The sequence below is a fragment of the Hyperolius riggenbachi genome, chromosome 4 (genome assembly GCF_040937935.1).
Source record: "Hyperolius riggenbachi isolate aHypRig1 chromosome 4, aHypRig1.pri, whole genome shotgun sequence".
Classification (NCBI taxonomy): Eukaryota; Metazoa; Chordata; class Amphibia; order Anura; family Hyperoliidae; genus Hyperolius; species Hyperolius riggenbachi.
This window is the reverse complement of record NC_090649.1, coordinates 492,895,137-492,919,296: the sequence shown is the minus strand read 5'-3', so window position 1 is coordinate 492,919,296 and position 24,160 is coordinate 492,895,137. Positions and strand designations below refer to the sequence as shown.

General features: G+C 44.2%; 1 protein-coding gene across 1 annotated transcript; it reads right to left on the bottom strand.

The window, feature by feature from the left end:
• Window positions 1–476: 476 nt before the first annotated feature.
• On the bottom strand, window positions 477–23,941 carry EPCAM (epithelial cell adhesion molecule). Its single transcript, XM_068233049.1, has 9 exons — window positions 23,537–23,941; window positions 13,070–13,180; window positions 10,742–10,982; window positions 9,467–9,538; window positions 8,141–8,204; window positions 4,464–4,556; window positions 3,221–3,418; window positions 2,420–2,461; window positions 477–983 (listed from the first exon to the last, which is right to left on the bottom strand). Exons 1-9 carry the CDS (start codon window positions 23,610–23,612, stop codon window positions 942–944), a joined length of 939 nt encoding a protein of 312 aa, XP_068089150.1. The 5' UTR covers window positions 23,613–23,941; the 3' UTR covers window positions 477–941.
• Between the last annotated feature and the right edge of the window lie 219 nt (window positions 23,942–24,160).

The window sequence follows — 24,160 nt, the reverse complement described above, 5'->3', positions numbered from 1 at the left end:
TGTTACTAATTCATCCCTATGGCACGATTCTCACTGAAGCGTTCGGCATTAGCATAGAGCACAAACGTGCAGCAATTGCGATGTGATTCTACTGAATGGGAATAAATATCAGCAACATCATGATCCAGAGTCTGAACTAGCCCTAACCTGACTTTACAAAACACAATTTACTACACAATGCAGCCTTTACTTTCAGTGAGAGCAACAGTGGGACTGGATCAGAAACTGTCAGTATCTATAGGACCACAAAGTTACAAAGGTGCATACAGTGGAGGCAGGAGGCTCCTCCCACTGCACACCACTTTGTAACTTTATATTGTGGTCCACTGTCCTTTAAGTATTGACAGTTTGTCAGATCCATTGCCACAGTTTCACACTGCATATGGATGATCTTTCTAGTGTGCGTTTTGTAAGAACCAGCCGTGTGGGGTCAGCTAGCATCTAATGTCTCAAATACTATGTAAATAAGTACAATGTAAAGGTTTTCCCAATTTTTATTCAAACTCAACATTACATTAAAAAAAATTCACTCAATACAGTAATATTTACAAAATCTTAAAAAACAAGTTTATTTTTCAATGTCTGAACATCCCCCCCCCTCCCCCATTTACAGATACTGGAACATCTCCAAACCATTGCGTGAACAGATAAAATCTGAGCTAAACATACTAAGTTTATGTACTCTGCCCTATAGCTTCCATCGGTTTCTAAAAAACAAAACCCCATCTGTACAGGCTCACAGGTGACAGGGAAAGAAGTTTGTTATGTTTGTGTGCAGGCTCTGGATGGGATCACCTGCTATAAATAGAAAAAAACTATACATCAGAATGTCACTAATCGGACTGTACAGCGCACAGTTCTGATGGAGCGGACATTGAACAGTCAGCTCATTGACAGTCACACGCCCCCCCCTGGTGGTCTGCATTCTGTAACAGCATCCTCTACGATCTCAGCTCCTGCTGCATCTCATTCATCTCCTTCATCTGCAAAGGAAAACAAACCATTAGAGTCATTACATAGCAATGGCTTGTACTTATAAATCAAATTCTAAGGGGGGGGGGGAGAAGTTGCACAAAACCATCAGTCAGGAGGAAAGAGTGGGATAGAGCAGCAGTAGGGAACCTTGGCTCTCCAGCTGTGATAAAAAAAACTACAAATCCCAGCATGCATTTTACTTTATTATTCATGACTGTAGCTTTCAGACTCCTGCAATGCATTGTGGGACTTGTAGTTCCTTAACAGCTACAGTACCAAGCATTTGGGGAGGGGAGGAGAGGCTGGGGCTCTGCAAACTCCTCCAGCACCACTACAGTACACAGCACTTGGGGAGGGGTGGAGAGGCTGGGGGCGGCGCTCTGCAGACTCCTCCAGCACCACTACAGTACACAGCACTTGGGAAGGTGGTGCAGAGGCTGGGGCAGGGCATTGTACACAAGAGCCTGCTGCACACTGAATAGGGACTGTCTGCAAATGTTTGTCTACAAAACCAATTCCTTATCAGTGGCGGAGCAGATGCAGTCATTAGAATTGTGCAGACAACAATTCTCCGAGCTCAGATTCCTCCAGCATCACTACAGTACACAGCACTTGGGGAGGGGTAGAGAGTTTGGAAGCTGGGTGTTGTACACAGGACCCTGCTGAACACTGAATAGGGGTGTCTACAAATCTTTGTAAGATTCCTTATCAGTGGCTGAGCAGATGCAGTCTGCATTAGAATTGTGCAGAGAGCAGAAGGTCTTCTCTTTCCCTTAGTTGTCAGTCTCCGGACAAGCAAAATCCCCCCCCCCCCCCCCCCCCCGAGGCGCCTTGCAGCTGCATCCCTTACAGGGTCCATTATTACACCCTTATTAAAATGCTTCTCTAATGTAGCCAGCCTTATAGAAACTATGTCAGACCCTTGAAACCCATCTAATGGCAAATCTGAGACTGCAAGGCTAGCACTCAGTACAGCAGTAAACCTGTGACATTCTCCCAGACCACATCTGGCCAGTCACAGCTTCCATAGAACAGCTAGATGATGCGGTGGCTAGGACTGAGGTTAGGCAGGCACTGGGAGGGGGCCCAGGAGTCAGCACTGCCCTAGTGGTCCCACTGTACCCACCATGCAATTTCACTGCAGCGATTTCTGCGATCTTGCGATGTGGGTACAGGGGCACGATTGCAGACATTTAGCAGTGTGTGCTGATAACCATGGTGATCGGATCTTAAAGATCCAACTTTGTGCAAAGTTCCACAATCACTTTAATTCCTGTTTGTGCCCATTGTGTGCCGTCGTGATTAGAAAGACTTGGCACCGACTGGCTAGTCCTCAAGGGGGACATCAGTGGACACATTGGATGGTGAGTATTCAGATTTAGAGCACTAGCCTTGCCATCTTTAATACTCGCTTTTAGATAAGCTAAAAACAAACCAAACTTACCTCAGCCTTTTCATAACGTCCCCTCTTTCTTCTGGTCAGAACCTAAAGAGAAAAAAAAATGTAAATCTGCATAACCTTCATGTTTCTCATTTTTCAACATACAGCAAATCAGAAATGCAAATTTAACTTGTAAGATATTTCTGCTGCAGGTCTGAGGATTCTCTTTACCCAATTTGTAGCCAGATTATTTCTAAAAGTGAACATTATAGACAACTGAAGTGAGAAATATAGGGAGGCTGCCATATTCATTTCCTTTTATACAATACCAGTTGCCTGGCAGCCCTGCTGGTCTATTTGGTTGCAGTAGTGTCATCACACCAGAAACAAGCATGCAGCTTCTTTCATATCTGACAATGTCAGAAACACTGATCTGCTGCATGCTTGTTCAGGGGCTAGGACTAAAAGTATTAGAGGCAGAGGATTTGCAGGATAGCCAGGCAATGTGTATAGCTTAAAAGGAAATATGGCAGCCTCCATATCACTCGTGTTGCCTTTTAAGCCCATACTGCATTTTGCAAACCATACAATTGTAGTACTGTCAAAACAGTTCAGGAGGGGTGGTCCAAGCGAGGGAAGAAAAAAAAATGCAGAGTTGATGCAGGATAAATGCAAATTCATGCAGCTGGAACAATGGGACCAAATTATACTTTGGTTTATTTTAAATCTGGGTAAGTTTTCAATCAAATCTCAATCTAAGCCAGCAGGCCAGTCAATATGGACATTTACTGACAATCTCATGCAAGTGTTCAGCACCAATGTGGATACAGATATTTTGCATTTGCCAGGGGCTCAAATACTCACCAAGACCACAATGCCGGCCACAATGGCCACAATCACCACCACAATGACTGCGATCACCCCGGCGGTGAGACGTTTCATGGAGATCTCATGAGGCTTCTCGTCAATGTACAGGATGACCGGCTCCTGCAGGGGGAAGCTGCTGCCTTTCACATTGACGTCAAATTTCTGGTCTAGAGGCAGGATGGGATCTCCCTTGATCTGTTAGACAAAAAAATTACATCAAGTTCAGGGAATTCTTACAGTGTGGAATGTGAGCAATATCCAGCTAGGAATCCAACTACCATAATATGCACTGTTTAAAATTATGTGATAGTTTTCATTCCTAAACAGTTTATCCTAAAGTAGTCAAAACATGGATTTAATTTCCTTTTTTATAGGAATAAATTTAAAGTGGACCTGTACTCTTGCAAAGGACTGAAGGAAAACCAAGAAATCCACTCTAGAGAGTTTAGCCTGTCCAATTCCCCCTCATCTGTGACTAAGGACAACTGTAATTTGGCAGAGCAGCCATTTTGTAAACACAGGATGTTAGACACAGAGGCCCATGTGCAATTAACCTCTCCTAGGAGATCTTTTCAGAACTTTGCAATTGAAAAAGTATCAAGTACTATCTAAATGGATTTTCTTGCTTTCTGGTAAAAAAAACACAAAAAACCCACTACATTGACCATTCTGATGTCACCTAGGAGAAACCTGAGAAAAGTTAGTTGGATATGGCCCAGGATGTTAAAGGATACCCGAGGTGACATGATGAGATAGACATGTGTATGTACAGTGCCAAGCACACAAATATCTAGGCTGTCTTCCTTTTATTCTTTCTCTGCCTGAAAGTTAAATATCAGGTATGTAAGTGGCTGACTCAGTCAGGAAGTGACTACAGTGTGACCGTCACTGATAAGAATTTGGCTTGAGGAATGCCCAATAAACTATATGAATTGTGCAATGAATTATGCAATGAGTAAAAAGTTATTGGATCCACTTTAAGCATCTAATTTTTTTACCCAAGCTTCAGCTCAGGTACTCTTTAACCTTAGGTCTTCCATGAAAGCAGGAAGTAGACATTACAGATTTATTGCAGGATTTGTATCAGCTGTAACGAGGACATTTTTTGTTAAGGTTGTTATGGTGTTGCTCATCTTTTAGAGCAGGGAGGAAGTTCTGAGTTCAGGTCCTCTTTAAACACTTTGAAGAATCCAACATGAAACGCTTACTCCATGTAAGCCATTATCAAGTGTCTACTCACATCTTTCTCCATGTAGTAGCCAACATCTGTGATGTCCACGTCGTTTTTGGTGCCATTTTGTTGTAGGTTTATCCAGATGAAGGGGCCCTCAAACTAATGAAAATAAAAAGTCAGGATTAAGGTTTGGTCATCTTACTGCCCCCCCCCCCCCCATACAAAAATCAGTGGTGATGTCAGAGCTGGCAAACTGGAATCGAACTGGGGCCACTTATTCCTGCAGCGGTTTACAAACCAATTCACAGCAGAAGGACCAGATACCCCCTGATCTGATCACTGCGGATGGTGTTTCAAGTAAACATCCCTGGTGTTCAGTTTCCCCAGGATTTCTGTGCAAAACGTGGTTCAATTTCAAATAGTTCAAGCATTTTCTGTATTTTACATTGAAACATGCTATTGTCTGGCTGCAAACTTTATTTCAAAACAATGCTGCATGCCCTTGGCATCATCAACACTGATTGCCGGGGAACAAGCAAATATGCAGAGGGACATGGAAAAAGACACTGGGGGGAGTATCGGAGGTACAGGACGAGGAATCAGCATGTCAATGTTGAGAATAGTGCATTATTTAGGGTGCACATTGGAAGCAAAGTTTCCAATCGGCAGTTTCTATCTTAAAGGGGAACTGAAGAGAGGTATATGGAGGCTGTCATGTTTATTTCCTTTTAGACTATACCAGTTGCCTGGCAGCCCTGCTGATCCTCTGCCTCTAATACTATTAGCCATAGCCCCTGAACAAGCATGCAGCAGATCAGGCGTTTCAGTGGTTCAGACTTATAAGTCTGATCTGACAAGACTAGCTGCATGCTTGTTTCTGGTTTTAATCAGATACTACTGCAGAGAAATACCAGCAGGGCTGCCAGGCAACTGGTATTGATTAAAAGGAAATAAACATGACAGCCTCCATATACCTCTCTTCAGTTCCCCTTTAAATTTCTCCCAGGGGAGGGTGCAGCGTTCTCCCCAGGCTCTTTTAGGCGGGTGCTCCACCCGGCTAGTTTTCGTGAGCACCCAGCTGTCATCGGCTCACCTCCGCTGTAAGCAGAGAAGCACTGGCCCTGCATTCTGTCATTTCGCCACACCCAGCTACTTTTTCATGCCACCCGGAGGAAAAAACAACTCCGGGAAGAACACTGGAGTAAAATTGCACCCACCACCTGTGGGCTAGAGAATGTTTGCAATGTGGTATTGTAGCCCCTCAGTATAGTCTGGTATAGGTGACCCCAGTGCAAGTTAACCCCCTCCCAGCATTTGCAGGCAGGATGACCCACCAGCCATCGGTCACATGGAGATTGAACATCCTCCCATCTGTCTACAGTACCAGGGCGCAGCTTGATGACCACACAGGAGGAGGGTGTGCAAATGCCACTGGACAGGTGGATGGCAAGTAATCCTCACTTCCTGCAAGTGCCAGGGATCTAGGAAAGGGGTACTGCAGCGGGAGAGATGGCTGAAGAAAAGACCACTACAGGGTGGGTGGGAAGATCACTGCAGGGAAGCCACCGCTACTTCTCCGCTTGTGGGCTTCCCTAGGATGGCTGGATTGATGTTTACACACCGTACGTAGCACAGATCGCTACCCACACAGCGTGCCAACATCCATCCAGCCATCCTAGGGAATCCCAGAAGAGTGAAAAAAGCAGAGCAGAGAAGTTTTACATCCCCACAGCATGGACAAGCCTGACTCATCCTTCCTGCTTTCAGCATCTTTTTGCTGGACGAGTCTGGCTCGTCCTTCGCTAGGGAGTTTAAAGGACAACTGTAGGGAGGCTGCCATGTTTTTTCCTTTTGTGCAATACCAGTTGCCTGGCTGTCCTGCTGATCCTCTGTCTAATACTTTTAGCCATAGACCCTGAACAGGCATGCAGCAGATCAGGTGTTTCCGACATTAATGTCGGAACTGACAAGATTAGCTGCATGCTTGTTTCTGGTGTTATTCAGACACTATTGCATCCAAAGACATTAGTAGGGCTGCCAGGAAACTGGTATTGCATAAGGAGGAATAAATATGGCAGCCTTCTTGTACCTCTCCCTACAGTTGTCCTTTAAGACTGATACAGACCAACATGTCTGTACAGCAGTCAGAAGGTTTGATCACATGCTCTTGAAAACCAAAATCTAGAGTCTGCATAATGGAAGCAAACTGATTGCATGGACGAGGCATAGCATTGCTTTGACAAAGCAGAAAGAAAATCAATCTTGAGATTGGCTGGGTTGGTGAAAGGTTTCACATGGCTGTGATAGTCTGTATATCTCCCATCACCCCAAAGATGCAAACATTTGCTCATACTTTCTATACTCCAGGTTGAATATCAACATCTGATCAGTTGGCATGTACTGTTTTTCAGACCATAAGACCAATCTGTCCACAAAACCTGTCCAACCTACATTTCCGATCTTACTCAGAGGTACACACCTAGCCGCTCACTCTGCTCTTTCAATGAGCTTTGCCTGACTGCTCCCACGCATCACCCAGTCCCATGCACGCCTCCAGGACTTCTCAAGAGCTACTCCAACAGTATGGAACTCCCTACCTCCACTCATTAGGGCAGCCCCCTCCAACATCTTCAAGAAGGCCCTCAAAACTCACCTTTTCACTCTGACCTACCACCCTTCACTAGTGCTCTAAACCCACAGCTGATCTCTGGTCCCCTACCTTTCGTGTCCCTACCTCTCCCTCTAGATCAGAGATGGGCAAACTTGGCCCTCCAGCTGTTAAGGAACTACAAGTCCCACAATGCATTGCAGGAGTCTCCCAGCCAGTCATGACTCAAAGGCAAATGCATTGTGGGACTTGTAGTTCCATAACAGCTGGAGGGCAGAGTTTGCCCATGCCTGCTCTAGACTGTAAGCCTTTAGGCAGGGTCCTCCTTTTGTGTCCTACCTGATCATGCACCTCCATTACTCTGCACCCATCCTATGGATCTGAGTGAACCTAACCTGCCTAATCTCCATGCTCCATCCAGTGACTGACTAAGCATTACCTGGTACTCATACTGTGCTGTGTGATCTGGTTTGCATGTATTCCTGTATTGTCTTATTGCTGTATGTCACCCCTAAATATTGTCTGTAACCTAAACTAATGTCTGGTGCTGTGTAATATGTTGGCGCTTTATAAATAGCACAAACACAATATGCTCAAGACAACACGAGGAAAAGAAATGCAGAGGCACTGGATGATCTCCCCCAAATTAAATCTCCCTTATACTTCATGCCCCCATGAAGAGTTGTTGGCAGTCGGTGAATCTCATCTGATCTGAGAGCCTACGACCGATGTCTCCTATCCCTCACTTTCCCTAGTGCCGTCTTTTACGGATTGCATGATTACATGCCATCAGCTGATCGCTGTGGCACACCACTTGGATCATGAGAAACACACACACACACGATTGGCTTCTGCTGCCATTTTCTTTGCATGGGGTTGGGGAGTGGAGGACAGGACTGGCAGTCCCCGACATCGCAGCAGGTCAGCTATTTGCAAGTCAGGGACTGCCTGCATGTCAATAGATTGAATTGCACCCCACTTTTGGGGCTAAAACTGCATCTTATACTCTGCAAAATACCTTCACTGATCAGTCTGTTTATACCGGTTCACTGAATGGGGATGGTGTGTGGTTGGGGTTGGTGTGTTGGAAGCAGTCTGAAGACAAAACTATAGAGTCAAAATAAAAGCAACTTACCTCAATCTCTTTGATGTTGGATGCAGGCAGATTATATCTAGTAGTAATCATGTTTCTTAGAGCTCTGTAAATAAAGGGGAAGATAGTTAGATATTTAGTGCCATGGTCACTGCCAGTTTAGGGCATTCATATCTACACATTGTTGGGAGTTCGACTTTATTAAAAAAAAACAAAAAAAAAAAAACCAACCACTTTTTCGGTCATGTTTTCACCTAAGGGATATTTTCACACCTTAAAGAGTAAGGGCCTTTTTCCACTAGCCTGCGATTTGCTTCTGATCGCAAATCGCAAGGTACATTAAACTAATGGAAACTGCAGCAGCAATTTCCATTAGTGCAATCCGATTGCGATGCGATTTTGGTTAAAGCGCAATCGTCGTCCTGCCGCGTTTTGTATGTGATTGAGCTGGACTATAATGAGTATAGTAGCGCAATCGCATGGTGGAAATTGAAAAGCGATTGCAATCGTGATCGCATTTCATAGTGGAAAAGAGCCTTAACTGTCAGGCTGCAAAAGCTAATTTAAACCTCTATTCTCCTGTGTTAAACAGTTTAGAAGGAAGCCAAAAAGGCAATACTGAAGTTAAAAATCTCTTACTTTGATGTTTGCTGAACAGCAAGGCTCTTTATTCCCAAGCTCCTTAGGGGGCCAGCAGGAGGCACAACAGATACTGCAAAGCATTCTGGGGCTGCCTCTTCTCCCCACTGGTCCTCCCCTTCATTTCCCTATCCCACCCTAAGGCTGCTTTCACAGTGATAAGTTACAGGCTCATGTTACAGCAGCTTGTATCTTGCAGTCCAGCCTCACTGAAAAATCAATGTGCTGTTCACAGGGCACATGTTCCATTAGAGTATACTGAAGTAGTCAGCTATTCCTAGCACATGGCTAATATTCACTGCACAGTAGTGTTGTCTGGATCATGAACCATTAGGATCTTTTTTGTGAGTCGAATCATCAGGAAGCAGGGAGGATATGACATCACAATTGGCTTCATAGGAGACAGGCAAACATGGCACCTGCCATGAGCTGTCAGGAGCATCATTCTCTGCAAATACTATATAAAAATTCTGAAATCCAAACGTGGACAGTGAAATGCATATGTAAAGTACAGCCAATCTTTAGCTACTGATATGTTTTTTTTCTCCGAGACCCTATACCTAACAGCTCCTCTTTAAATCCTTTTGAGCCACCAGCAAGCTAGAGAATACTCAGAATTGTACTTTTCCACCTATGTTTTGGTAGGTTTTCTATTGCAGTGCTGGAAAGCCATTTTAAAACAGAAGTAAAAGTGAATTGAATACAGGCCGTAGCGATTTAGATACTCACGCATCAATGTCTGTGTTGGCCAGGTTATCGGTGTTCACTGAAGAGTTACGCTTCACTTCGACAATCACCCAACTGTGGGAGGAAAGACAGCAAACCTTAAGCAATGCTAGAAATGCACTCCAAAGCATAAAAAAATGCCATATGTCTCCCAACCACAACCACACTACGGTCCAGCGCACACTAAAAAGCACTAGCGTAATAGAAAAATAGCCTCAAAGCGCTGAGCATTTGCCAAGTGATTCTAGGCATGTGCCTAGCGATTTTCTGATCATGCCTAGCGATGTAAAGTGTTTTAGTGTAGCTTTTTTATTGTTACAATAGAGCTAAACAGCTTCTGTAACAAACACTTGGAGATTTGGTCTGATCTAGCGCTTTTCAGGACGATTTTCTACTTTCCTATACTTAACATTAAGGCTGAATCGCCACAGAAATCAGTAAAAATGCTGCAGCCTCAGAGTTTGGGAGGAAAAAAAAATGTTATACATTGCTCTGGTGTGATCTATCCCATACAAAGACATTAGCCAAGTGTTTTTCAAAGTGCTGGAGTTTTTAAAAGCGCGCAGAAGCACCCTTGTGTGCACCAACCATAAAAAGCAAGCATGGTTGAGCACCATGAGCTAATTAAAGTCAATCCAGTTTATGAACTTAAACTCAATGCAGGGCTGTGGGGGGGACCCGACTCCAGGTACCCAAAGTTGCTTCTGACTCCACAGCCCTGCCTCAAGGCCAGGTTTAGCTCGTGCATGAAGTACTTTACAAGGGCAGTATGAAGGCCCAGCAAGCAAGTACCCTTCCTGTCCTCACATGTCAGCCACCAGACTCATGGGCAGAAGACTGAACAGAGATCAGAAATGGTCAGCTTGCTGACAGACCCTTCACCCATTTGTTCCAGAAGTGTCGAGCTGTAAAATGTTCATACTGCAAACAACAACCAGAGATCCCCAAAGCAATAGCCATCTTTTCTGCCACTGCTATCCATAAGTTAATTCTAGAATCTAGGGAAAATAGGGATAACTGTTGCATTATGCATGGAACAAATGGTTTAGAGCTGCTTGCTCTTTTCCATTCAGTTTAACGCTATGTCAGCACTTACTACACGTTTCAAGCTCTGCCCTTCATCAGGTTTGATGACACCTGATGAAAGGCAGAGCCCAAACCATTAAACTGAAAAAGATCAAGGCTGTGGTATACCTCCTTCAGTTGTATTGCACTGTGTATATGGTACATATGGATGCCCCAGCACAAACCCTGGAACATTTATCAGCCAGTACTTACTAAGTTCTAACAAGTTCGGCACATTTCCAGTTTTTGTCCCCTTTGTCGGTCCTCCTGACTCCAGCAGAGTTCACACACCAGCAGGTGTCAGTGTTATTGCACTGCCTGGCCTTGAAGGTTCCATCATTCTCACAATCAGGATTATAGAGTCCATCGTTGTCAATGAGGGCATTTGCAGGTCTCTTCCTTCCTGCTTTGGTTGCCAAGCTTTCCCTCTTCATCAACCAGCATTTGGGGATCACTGGAGGGGAAAGAAATAGGTGTCATACCAGATTTAAGCTATGTGTAAATGTGTAAAAGGTTGCTGTATGCAGAGTCTGATATTGCTTCCAGTACAGGAAGAGTTAACTTCAGTCATCTATGCAAAAGAGCTTCTGTGAGCTCTGACCCAGCTTGGGTTGGATAGTCCTGTTTTCTGAAGCACTTGTACATCAAAACCAGTGAAGGACAACTTCAGGTAAGATTTTCATTTTCAATTTTTTATTGGAATTTCCAAAAAATTTTAATATGCCAAGACATATTAAAATATAAAAATACTTATTTACATTACAGCAGTCCAATGAGAAATATACTTTTGATTTTTCAAATATACATTCAGTTTCAGTTATACATAAACAGTGTATAAAAACTTTCCCTTATAAATCAATGGCTAGTATCTTAAGATTGCTGAGTTTAGTATACTTGTTGCTATTTAGTTCTTAAAAGGTTAAATATGTGCATCTCTACACTTTAATAGTCATTCAGTATTTTTACACAAGAATACGAATACGCATGAGTGCAACCCAATGAGGTTTTACGCATAATAACGCGTAAACGCGTCAAACGCCACTTAAATGCGCGAAAACACGCAAAAATCGCTAAACGCGCAGAACACACCTAGTAAACGCGTGAAAAATGCATAAAAACGCGTAAATAGCGCGCAAGTATGCAAATAATGCAAATTTCAAGAAAAAAAATGTTTAAATCAATTTTAAACCATAAATTTTTAAAGAAAGGATTGTTTATTTATCTTTGTAGGCCTAATAGCACCTATCTTTCCAAAATAACCTAAATGTCATTTGTTATTTTAAACAGTGATCCTGTTTCAGGTAAGATTTTACTGCAGGGAAGTTTAAAGGGTCAGTAGCTCTGCTCCATAGTTTAAAATAAAGTGTGTGGTTTGTAAACTGCAGACAGAAAGATGCAATGTTATAACTGAAACTAGAGCATTTTCTTTGCTACTAATGTTCTATTAGTTATCCCTACTACACACAAATACGTTTGTTTTTTTCTTTAGTGCCAGTTTAGGTGTGAACTGTCCATTGATTTACATGTTATATGGGCTGTAACCTTTACAGCAGTAGTAATCTGAGCTGTGACTGGCCAGCGTGGCAGAATTAGGCGATTGGAATTAGGTTCAATCCTGGGTTAGAGTTCCTCTTTAAAGACATGCATAATTTATGCAAATGGTAGGAAGGCAACTATAAGGGTTTGATACATTTTATATAATGTTGCCAACTCTGTCCATCAGCAAGCAAAACAAAAACCCAAAATCTATTTTACCGGAACGGATATCTCCAGTATGGGCAAAATAAGGTCATAAGGCCAATCTACACAATTCTTTGTGCAAATTCCAATTCTATTTACATTCTGATTAAATCCAACATGTCTAATCAGGATTCGATTCGCAATTGCAAAACAATGGCGAATCGAATCCTGAGCGGACGTGTCTGAATTAAAGGGAACCTTAACTGAACGGGGGTAAAGAGTTTTAATTACCTGGGGCTATTACCAGTCCCCTGCAGCAGTCCTGTGCCCTCAGAGCCGCTCTGGAATCCTCCGGTCCCCCCCTGTCACTTAGTTTAATTTTTGACTCCTCAAATCGGCCGGCCGCCATGCGTATTGGACGTATTCCCTACTGCAATTAGCGCTGTTGCGGACCGCAATGCGTACAAAAATAAGCGTTGCCACATATCTACGCGTGCGGAATGCGGGAACGCGTACTTTTGTACGCGTTGCGGTCCGCAACAGGGCTAATTGCAGTAGGGAATGCATCCAATAATATGCATGGTGGCCAGCCGACTGGCGAGTCAAAAAGGAAACTAAGTGACAGCGGGGGACCGGAGGATTGCAGAGCGGCTCTGAGGGCACAGGACTGCTGCAGGGGGATAGTAATAGCCACAGGTAAGTGAAACTCTTTACCTCCCGTTCAGTGAAGGTTCCCTTTAAGCGGACTGTAAATAGAATCATAATCGAATCGCACAAAGAATTGTATCGTGTAGATAGGGCTATACACAAGGTGGGTGGTTTTCAGGGCTTGAGGGTTCATCACACACACACGATACTTACATCTACTGCAGTTCACAGGCTGACTGGTGGGGCCTATCGGTAGAGTACACGTACAGGCTTGGCCGCTGGCGTCACATTTTGCCAGCCCATGAGTCTGACACTTGCTGCAATCTGGAAGAAATATATATATGTTAGGTAAGACCTGGCAATCAGGAAGAGGTTAGGCATTACAGGCAAGTACTGTACTCATTCATTCTCGTAGAGATGCCATCAACAAATAGGACAGCTCCTAGCAAAGCATACCCAGCTTCCCTGAGGCCCTCATGCCATTCCTAGAAGCTCAACACACCACCCAGCGCCTTACAAGTACCCATGCCGGTCTGATGGGCTCCTCAATTCTACAAAAGAGGAACTTTGCTGTATATCTCACCAATTTAAAATGTGAACGTTTGGATGTTTGTTACTCGATCACACAACAACGACTATGGATTTGAATGAAATTTGGCACACCGTACATTACCTGGAACATATAGGAGACTCCATAACCAAAAAGTGGGCAGAGAAGTACAATTTTCACTGGGAAAATATAAACTTCAGCCATTCTTACATGGTTATTGGCAGGGTTCTCAAACTGCACAGTTCTGGGTGACTGGGATTAATATGCATAAAAGTGGGTGGAGCCTACAAAAGCCAATCAAAATTCACCTATTGCTTTTCAAGGGGAATATTAAATTCCTGCAACCTGGTACAGCACAAGCCTTAATAGTTGGTTATTGGGTGACTGGGGTTCAAATTCAGAAATGGAGGTGGAGCCACAAAACCAGATTAGTTTAATTTCAATGCAAAAGACCACAAAGCTCACAAAAGTGAGGGGATCCAACACCAGCCAAACATACCCAGACAACACCAGGTCAGCTAGTAACAGGATAAAATGGCTTGTTTAATAGCCTTATGAATGTAGGTGTGTCCATTGTACAATCTTATCTCTTCCCGACATAAGTGATAAATGAAACCTAAAAACTGATTTTAAGGGCTGGGTGGTTTTGGATCAGACAATTCTAAAAGTGCTTGGCCAGTGTATTTAAACAGTTGAGCCCAATAGTGCGATTGGGGTTAATTGCACGACATGCATTTTGATTGCATTTGTGCTCAATGCCAGGTATAGAAGTGCTGCAAAATAAGCTTTGCAGAAAACGAATTTGCAGCAAATTTTAAATAAAGTTATACATCCTGTGAGTCTGGATGTCCATAGCCCTGCCCCCTAGCAGAAGCGGTCACAGGTGCTTCTCATTGTCCTAAAGAAGCAACCATGCCCTCTTCCATTAGAGGGCGGGGCTATAGACAGAAGCTGAAAGTCTAGACACCAGGTAAGTATACAGCCCAGTTAACATCTGCGTTTGAGGAACGTAACCGGAACGTATATGGCACAAACAGAAGGGATGTGAAAGGATCCAATGTTAGCCTACTGGGCTGTTCACATGCACTAGGTACGGATATCTTCTGTTCCCCGGACTGAAAATATCCTGCAGACCCTAATTTTGTGGACAGTTCTGCCCAGCAGAATGGATAAAAATGCTGCATTGGGGACAATGGGGAGCAGAAAACTCTGTTCCATGGGGGGGGGGGGCATGTGAACCTGAGCAATGGGAGGGTGAAGCAGCTGGGCAAGTGGTGAGCGACGGTGAACCGGGCCTTTTAAACATACCTAAGGGCCATCGTAGAGGCATCCATCTTCCGAGTCATGTGACTACATGACACGCTGTGCAGTCACAGCACAAGAAGAGGGAGCCTCTACCGCTGGCCTTAAGTATTTTATGGCAAGCTGAAAACCGATCCATCGATGAGACCTTTTTCAGCATCCATTTGCCAGTGTGCACAAAGCCGATCCGGTGAATTGGAGGCCAGATCAGTTTGGCTCATTTCTCATGTGTTCCGGGCCTAAGGTTATAAAGAAAAACATACCAATAGGAAGCACTTTGCAGGGCTTCAAATCAGAAGACATTGCAATAGGAATCACTGCACACTGCCATTTATAAGCAGCACAGCAATTCCTAGAGGGTTCCAGTCCTAAAAGTAGAGCTCAAGTAGTGGCTGGATAGTGCACTGGTAAGGGCTCCACCTCTGATGGGAGACCTGAGTTCAAATCTCAGCTGTTCCCGTTTAGTAAACCAGCATTCAGTAAGGAGTCATTGGGCAAGACTCCCCAACACTGCTACTGTCTATAGAGCACCTAGGTGCCAGGAGACAAGTGCAATATAAAAATGTATTTTGAAAGTAGCTTCAAACACTGCTACTCCAGCGCAGGAGACTTGGGCACCACCATAGGCCATAATAGGAATTACAGCAGCGCACAGGGAGCAACTCCGACACCATAAGAAGACAGCTGAAGTTACTTATAAAACAATTCGGCCTCCAGCAATAGCTGGAAGCTGAATTATACCATTCCCCACCATCCATGGCGGCCTGGAGAGGGAATAGTATTTAACACGGCCGGGACTTGTGCAGCAGCAGGATCAGCCATATACCGGCTATATCCTGCGCCCAAGTCTCCCTGCCCCGATTCCTCTCATACGCAATAGCTTTGCATAGCACAAGTTTATAAGAACGGCTATAAGCTCACTTCTAAAAGTCTTCAGCCTTACCATTCTGAGAATACTGGGCTGACTGGAGATTTATTCCATAGAGATACATGAATAAAATGGTCTCCTATTCAGGAACAGTAGCAACACTAACAAGGTTTAGAACTTCCCCCTCTTACCAAGCGAGAAACCGCTTGTACAAACAAACTAGACAGTTTTCTGCATCATGTGGTCTGACAATCCGATTAGTCTCATTCATTTTTTATCTGCCTGGAGGGAGTCTTCCATTCTGCAGCATGAAGTACTGCAGTACAGTTGTCAGCAACAGGCAACATCTGCCAGGGGGCCAACTGAGACTTGCCAAAAAACTAAACATACTAGAAAGTCTACCTTCCTGATCTGCATTTCTGCCAAACTAAAGCTTGCTGCAGTCTATGAAATAAGCCTTTTCTTGCTTTTCTGGGGCTTCTATGTGCAGTGTGGCAGGCTGGTGATTGATCCCTATTACAACCCAAAGGCCCTGTTCAGAATATGCACATTTGCAGAACGCATTGTGATGCAAAGAAAACGCATGTGTTTAAATGCATTTTCTACTGAGTTTTTCACACAGGAAACAGAAAAGAATTAGGTTACACTGTGGGCAGCACGGTGGTGCAGTGGTTAGAGCCCTCGCCTTGCAGCGCTGGGTTCCCGGTTAGAATCAGTCAGGTCAGCATCTGCAAGGAGTTTGTATATTCTCTGTGTGGGTTTTCCGACTATATCTGGCAATAGCCACAGTTTACAACAAACCTAAATCTTATGTACAGGAATAAATGTACTTGCTTGGCTCCTTAGCCTGCACTACATAAACTGACTCAACTTGAAATTAGCATCTCACTGACCTCTTTTTCACCCATGTGCGCCAACTACCCCCTCCCCCTGCTGTCCTTCCCAGTTCCACTTTGCAGGTGAAACCAGGGGACAGCAGGAAGACCTGGCACTTGGCAGAAGCCCTGACCCAGTCTACCAATCACAATTCAGTCCTTGTCAAAGTTGTCCAGATACAAAGGGGCCAACACCACAAAACACATTTAAAATACATGTGCTTACAGTACATTTCTCACGCACTATAAAATACGCAATACCTCTTCTCCTATATTCCTGTCACTAATGGCTGCGATTAACGATAAAATCCCGGAGGAGAGATCAATCGGAAACGATCAGTCATGCCATTAACAGCCAAAAGCCTGCTAACCAATTCGATCAGATAAATGAAATCGATGTGGTTTTTAGATTGATCCCATCAGGACAGGTTAGTGGGTTTTTGGCTGTTCTTGGGCACAACCAATTTCTGATTACCACTGAATGGAAGCAAGCGATCTGTAGGATTGTAATGTTAAAATGGCCACCTTTACAGTAAGCACTAAAAATCTGACAGGATTTGGACTAGTCAGCTTCTCTTGGAGGATTCTCAGCATCTCCTTTAATCTACACAAAAGCAATTTCAGGAACAAACTATACAAATAGGTTAGGTAACCTACACTTGCAGATTTTGTCAGCTGGCCTGAGCAATTTTCATTCAGTAAGTGTTTTTTGAAAATAAAAACCTGAATACCTCACGAGGAAATGGACTAGTTTAAAACTAATCAGCTTTTTAGAACCAAATCAGCTTTTTACACTGCAGCAACAGGAGAAAATGTATAGTGCATTATACAGTAAATGACAGAAATGTGCATTTTGGCACTAAAATTTTAGTCAATTTTTTGTCTTTTAAGCACGCCATTCCCTTCGCCCTCTGACATCACCTTCAATAACTGACTGTACACTTGCTATGTACTATACTCCGCCCCTTGACAGGTGCCACTGTAACCAGATAGCCACTGTTCACTTGTCTGCATAAAGCAGCAGCCACAACATTCAGCACAGACCTGTATAAAGAGCACTGGAGTTACCATATACAGAAGTATTAAGTTTGTACCATTCACTGCTGTATCCAAAATGCATGCAACAGGCCAATGTTACAACAACTGACACTTTGAAGCCTGAAAACAGCTCTGTAACACCTAGTACTACTAGAACCATCATCCAATGTACTCCACTTGTCCTACACTTATCGATTGAGAGAGGGGGGGGGATGGGTGACAAGTAGTGTCTGTACAGCAATCATTCCTGAAACACTTATCCACATGTATCAGTGATTGATTTGTTGAACTACTAAGCAGGGCTATAGTTTAGGAAATAAAGAGCAAAGGCTCAGGTATTGGGCATCTGCTGGACATGAAGACCTCCAGGTAGAGGGTTTGTGCTGCAGGAATGGGGGGTAGATTTACCCATTTTCCACTATCTACTTGTGCACCCAAATTCCAGACACCCTTAATCAGCCATCTAAAAAAGGGAATTAGACATTGGCCATTTTAGGGGGATCAGTGAATAATGGCGCACAGCGCCTATGCATAAAAATGGTGCCGCATTAAAAAGATACGCTTATCGCTATTTATCGTTAGTACTGCATAATAATGGCGCACAGGGAAAAGAAGAAAAACGGCGCACAGTAACGTTATTTATCAATAGTGGCACACACTAACGTTATTTATCAATAGCGCCCTACATAAGCCAAACTGCAGATGTTATTTAACTGCAAAACAGTGAATGGATTTAATGTAACACTGTCAAGGTTAGGGTTAGGCACCACTGGGGGGGGGGGATCTTAGGGTTAGGCACCACCGGGGGGCTGGTTAGGGTTAGGTACAGGGAGGGTTCTGTGTAAGAGTATGGTTAGGTATAGTTACAGTACAATATACACCACCAGGGGGTGGTTAGGGTTAGGCACCACCAGAGGGGGGTCTAGGGATTAAGGATAGGTACAGAGAGGGTTCTGTATGTTAACGCTAAATAATAAGGCTTTAACGTTAAATAGCGATAAGCGGCAAACGGATTAGCGGCAACACTGTGCGCCATTATTCACAGGTGCCATTTTCAGATGGATGCATTTTAGGAGCATCTCATTTCTGACTGAGTGAATCATTTCAAAAATCTGACCAATGTACACCCATGTTCAATTTTTCCTTATGATAAAGATTGGAACTGTTAAATTGCTCAGTGTATTAATAAATGGACAATTACCATGGTATTTTCATTTAAAAAAAAAAAAACGCATTTCCAATTGAAATCCAAATCAAATTTTCCTTTTGATTTTTCAGGAATTCCGGTTTTATATCAGATGTCAAGATCGATCCATTTTCTAGTATTGTGTGTGGCCACCTTTACAGTACAAGGCACAAGAACTATGCAGACATCACTTAAAGTGGCCATTTGCAGCAGATTCAACCAGATAGATTTCTGGCAGATGCCGGTCATGTCCAATCTGACAGGAATCTGATGTGCGCCACACACTAGGAACAGGTTTCCAATAGATTTCAGAATATATAAATGCAATTATTGGCCCATTAGATCCAACGCAACTATGGGCCAGCCATCTGCCGCCAGCAGCCGATACACCTAGATTTTCCATCCTATCAGATTAATATCAAAATTGGACACAAATTGATCTGAAAAAAGATTTGATTCTATGGGATTGATCTATAAAATCGACCAGTGTATGGTCCCATTTAGCTCCAGCCAAAGACATGTACTGAACAATGGAAGAGAGACTGGACAAGGCAGTGATTGGTGAATCTGCTTCAGCAGTAAGCACAAGAACTTATTCATTGCTCACCTGTCCCTGCAGTGTCTGGGACACCTATACATGCTAGATTCTCAGCAGAGCACTGTACAGAGCGCTGCACGGCTTCCTTGGCCAAAATGTCTTAAGGTGGCCATACACTCAATAGATTAGCAGCAGATAGATCAGATAGATTTCTGATCTGATGTGTTTAGGAACATTTTTTACTAGGAACAGATTTCCAATAGATATCAGTTTGAAATCTATTGAAAATCGATCTGATGGCATTTTGCCATCAGATTTCCATTAGGGACAATGCAAAATAAGCAATTTCAACAGATCGACCTAGATTTTCCATCCTGCCAGATTAGGTGAAATCGGCTGCAAATCGATCGATCGGTAATTCAAAAGAATAGATTTGAGCGATCCTATAGAATCGATTGATCGATGCCTGAAATCGACCAGTGTATGGCATACAAGGGATACTTCACATGAGGCAATGAAAGTACTGTCCATCCAGCTGGAAATAGCTAGAAAGCGCCTCTTCCTGTAAACCTGGCGTGTTCACCGAAAGCATGCTTTGACAGGCACGAGTCACTTCACTAGCACTACATTAACCAGCCAGAAATGATATTCAGAGGAACAAGCCCGGCATAGAATAGCATCCTCCCATCTCTGCATGAATTACAAAGGCCAGACTCCCAGGAAGTCCCCAGGTGCTGCCACGCCCTCCTATACGTCACTCGGGTGCTGCTCCGCCCTCCTATACGTCACTCAGGTGTAGAGAGGGACACAGATGGCGGTCATGCCCACCCTAGGGAACCGCCCGGCGCCATCTTGTCACAGAGCCGCGCCTCGCCCTCAACGGCTACAATCAAACGGGATCCGATCTACTAGAACCAGCCGGACATTACACGAGCCGCGCATGCGCTGTGACCTAGTATCTGGCGCACGTTCCGGCGTTCATACAATTTTACCATTCACAGCGCCTCGCGCGCACACAGGGCTCCAGTCATCTCAGCACGTTCTGTTTATACAATGTTTATATTCGCAGCGTTCTATTTATACAATGTTTCCATGTGCAGTCTCGCGCTGCACGTGCTATACGCAGCCCTCCGCGTACAGATTGTCGCGGGATTCTGCTACGTGCGCCGCTATTCACCAGTTATCAGTAAGTAACGGAACACAAGTTTATAGCGGGTTCAGCGGTTATCTCTAGCCGTGCGATAGCGCGCCACTATAGAGGGAACCTTCCCACTTGTGAGATAACTTAATCACAGATAACAGAAATAATCACACCTGCGAGCTCCGTCCGCATTACAGTTACGGGACGCCACCGTGTGGCCACAGCCTGGAACTGCAAGTCCCACCCACTAAGCAGGCTTGGTATAGAATGACATCACTACCACTAGCAGTTGTGTAACTATCAGGATTGGAGACCCCCTATTTCCCCTGAATAAGCCTAGTCTTTTCCCCTGAATTCCAGGCCATCCAGGACGACGACAGTGATCCTTCACCATAGCAAGCACTTGTAACATTCAGGGCTTGTAGACAACTCAAGGAATTGGGCCTAGGCCTTGCCAAACCAACCCCAATAGCAGATTTCCACCAATGGCAGTTGGGCTTTGACCGGTATGTCAGCTTCCCTGTTATCAAAATATTTGAATTCAGTGAATCAGAAATCCAGCTGAATTTAACCAAACAGATAGTTACAGGTTTGTTCACCTTATCCTGTATGGGGGTGGAAGCAGGGGCGTAGCAATAGGGGTTGCAGAGGTAGCGACCGCATCGGGGCCCTTGGGCCAGAGGGGCCCCAAAGGGCCCTTCCTCAACTACAGTATTAGCTCTCTATTGGTCCTGTGCTCATAATCACTTCTATAGACTCTTTGAATAGTGGTAATTAGCAAACGGTTCCCCATCTCCTTCTTGTACCTCTGACGTAGTTGCCATTGGCAGGTTTTAGTGCGCTGTATCAATTGTTATGTATAGAGTGCATGGGGGGCCCCATTGTAAAAGTTGCATCGGGGCCCACAGCTCCTTAGCTACGCCACTGGGTGGAAGGTTGTAGATTGGTCAGTTTGGCATGTGTGGTACATAAGCAGATAACCGCTCAGTCTAGCAGGTTGTCAGTCTCATGGTTCCACCTTGCTGCACTCAAGGTCAGTGGGGGATTAGGCCAAAAAGCTATAATCACTAATCATCGCACTACTGGCTGCAGTAAAGACTTATCAAATCCACTCCCACCACAGTGCCAAAGAGTTTACAAACACCAGCCAAATAGTCAATTTCATTGATTATGGTCAATAGGTCATTGTGAGAGTCAAAGCAATCAATTGTTGGGCCCTTATGCTATATCGACTTAGCATAGCTGTACAAACACTGTCCAGTTAGACTAAAACACCTAGTTTGATTTATGTCAGTATTTGAAAGATTGAATTACAGAGGATAAAAAACTAAAGCTGAGCGCCGTCCATATAATATCATACACCTGTAATAGGCCTACTTAGGCTTGTCTCATGTATGAGCAGCTCAACAGACTAGTCCCCTTAAAAACTGATCAGTTGCTTTCAAGGGCTTAGATCAAATAGATGGAACAGTATTCGGAAAGTCATGACACCAACAGGAACCCTTTGGTAGTTAATTGTCAATTTGATAACACTTGTTTCCTGTAATTACCAACAAGGAAGATTCTTTGGTGTGCTGAGATCTAACGCTAGCCCAGATTGGTCACTAGTTGTATGGTTAGGTGACCATACTAAGGGATTGCATACACTGTTCAATTCCAGCCCCGATATGCCAACCAGATCCACCTTACCCCACAAGAATTGTGATTAGTGAACAATTCCTACACAACACTGCAAACTCAGGCTTTATAGGATTTTAACAAAAGAATCTATGTAACCACATATGTACTATGCAGTGTAAGCCTCATCTACACAGTACAATTTCCTACCAGAACGACCGGTGATCTGATAAGAAATTGCATCGTGTGGAGGTCAAATTTTTTTTCAGATCAGTTTTGCAATAGATTTTGCATTGATAAGTACCCAATATCTATTGCAAAATGTATCACAATCCGGTTGGAAATGAATAGATCCAATCTGGCAGAAAATTGTACTGTGTAGATGAGGCTTCGTAGGTGGCCACCGATGCCTCCAGCCACTGATCTGGGCCTTCTCCCACAGACACTAAACACACCTGATCACACTTCTGATTGATAAACTGTCCAAAACCGATTGAGGGCCCGTTTACACTAGCTGCAATCTCTTCAAAAAGCAGATCACAGCTGTTTAGCTAAGCGCAATGAGCACCGCGATAACATGCATGCTGCAGTGCTCATTTTCTACTAGCACAGGTTTTATTACCCAAACGCAATTGCCATCTTCTCATACAATCACGTTTTGTTTGATGACTGTATGGGGCAATCGTGTAAAGCGCAGCTGTCACGATTGCGAGACGAAGGAGGGCCCTTAATGTGAATCTGCCCAGTTTAACAGATTCTAGGATATCTTCGGAGAGGGGGAATGGTATGGGTAAGTACTAGAAGTCGTAATTCAGCTAAAGTCTGAAGAAACCAAATATAACCCGCCCACGTCGATCAAGTGGTTTTATCATCAATGGTAAAATACAAAGACAACTAAAAGCTGGCCATACACACCAATTTTTACTGGCCAAGTCAATCACACCGATTGCATTCAACAGTTATTTGTGATGCAACAAGCCACATTCATCTAATGTCAATCGATATGGTACAAAAAAGTCAATTGAGTGATTGGACAGTACATTTTAGCCAATTGGGCGCAGCAGTAGGTCAATGGCCCACAGCATAGCACTGGATCAATCAATGACAGAGTTTGACAGATTTTCAATATATTTCATAGTGAGATCATAGGAAATGTGTGTGCAGTGTAAGGAGGGGGTGGGGAATTCGATAACGCTCTAATCAGAAAGGCATTGATCTGACAGATTTTCAATAGATTTCATGGGGAAATCATAAGTCTGTGTGCAGTGTATGAGGGTATTCAATCCATCTCTGATGAGCTACAGATCAGACAGGGATTGATCTTATTGATCTTATTGCCACATTGGGTAGCAATCTAAACATGTATGGCCACCTTAAACTACAGTCAACTACCTAGCTTATATTACAACAGAAGACTACAGCCATTAAAGGGATACTTGGTTCTGCTATTAAACCCTACACCCCACCAAGAACAAAGGCAATAGAGCAAATATTAAAAGTCAGCTGCCCCTCGAATTATTGAGCAGATGTGGATCGTTCAGGCGATCTCCAGGCGATGCACTCACCTTGGCCCTCAGACTGTGCGATGAGCAGTAGACAGACCAGCGCGGTCCCCAGCATCAGGGCGGTGGAGAGCTTCATCTTGGTGGGACTCCTGTGTCCTCAGAGGTCTGATCCTGGACTTGGTCTGCAGTCCTCACCTAAGTCACTTCCTACTCCTCCTTCCTCCCGCACCAGGTCCGACCGGTCCGACGGGTCCCGCCCTGAATCACAAACAAGCACGAAACTCGCAGCCGATCTCTGGTTACACCTGGAGACGCAGCAGCTCCAACCCCCTTCACCGAAACCAGAGATCACCGCAGAGGGATCACCGGGGATCACAGAGGTCCAGCTGAGGAAAGTCCACTCCAATAATCCACACAAGTCCCGCCTGGCTCAGCACACAACTCAGAAGAATCCCCGACCTACCTGCACATGACTTATATATAGGAGGGGGCAGTGACGTCAGTGATGACCCAGGCGAAACTCCATGACTCACCCTTCCCTGGGGGGGGAGGGGACGTCTCACCTGCACAGGTGCTTTGTTCAGGGTGATCTCATGGCCCCGCCCAGAGAGAAGGGAACCGTCACTGGAGACCAGCTCCAGCCCTTTACTCACCTCAGTTTCATCTCTGTACAGTATATAAACT

What these genes read in the sequence shown, in the direction of transcription:
- EPCAM (XM_068233049.1), bottom strand. Translation starts at nt 23,612, where the DNA reads ATGAAGCTCTCCACCGCCCTGATGCTGGGGACCGCGCTGGTCTGTCTA. An exon ending in CGCACAGTCTGAGGGCCAAG is followed by an intron (nt 13,181 to 23,536) that starts GTGAGTGCATCG and finishes TATTTCTTCCAG; the next exon opens with ATTGCAGCAAGTGTCAGACT. An exon ending in GCCTGTGAACTGCAGTAGAT is followed by an intron (nt 10,983 to 13,069) that starts GTAAGTATCGTG and finishes TTTCCCCTCCAG; the next exon opens with TGATCCCCAAATGCTGGTTG.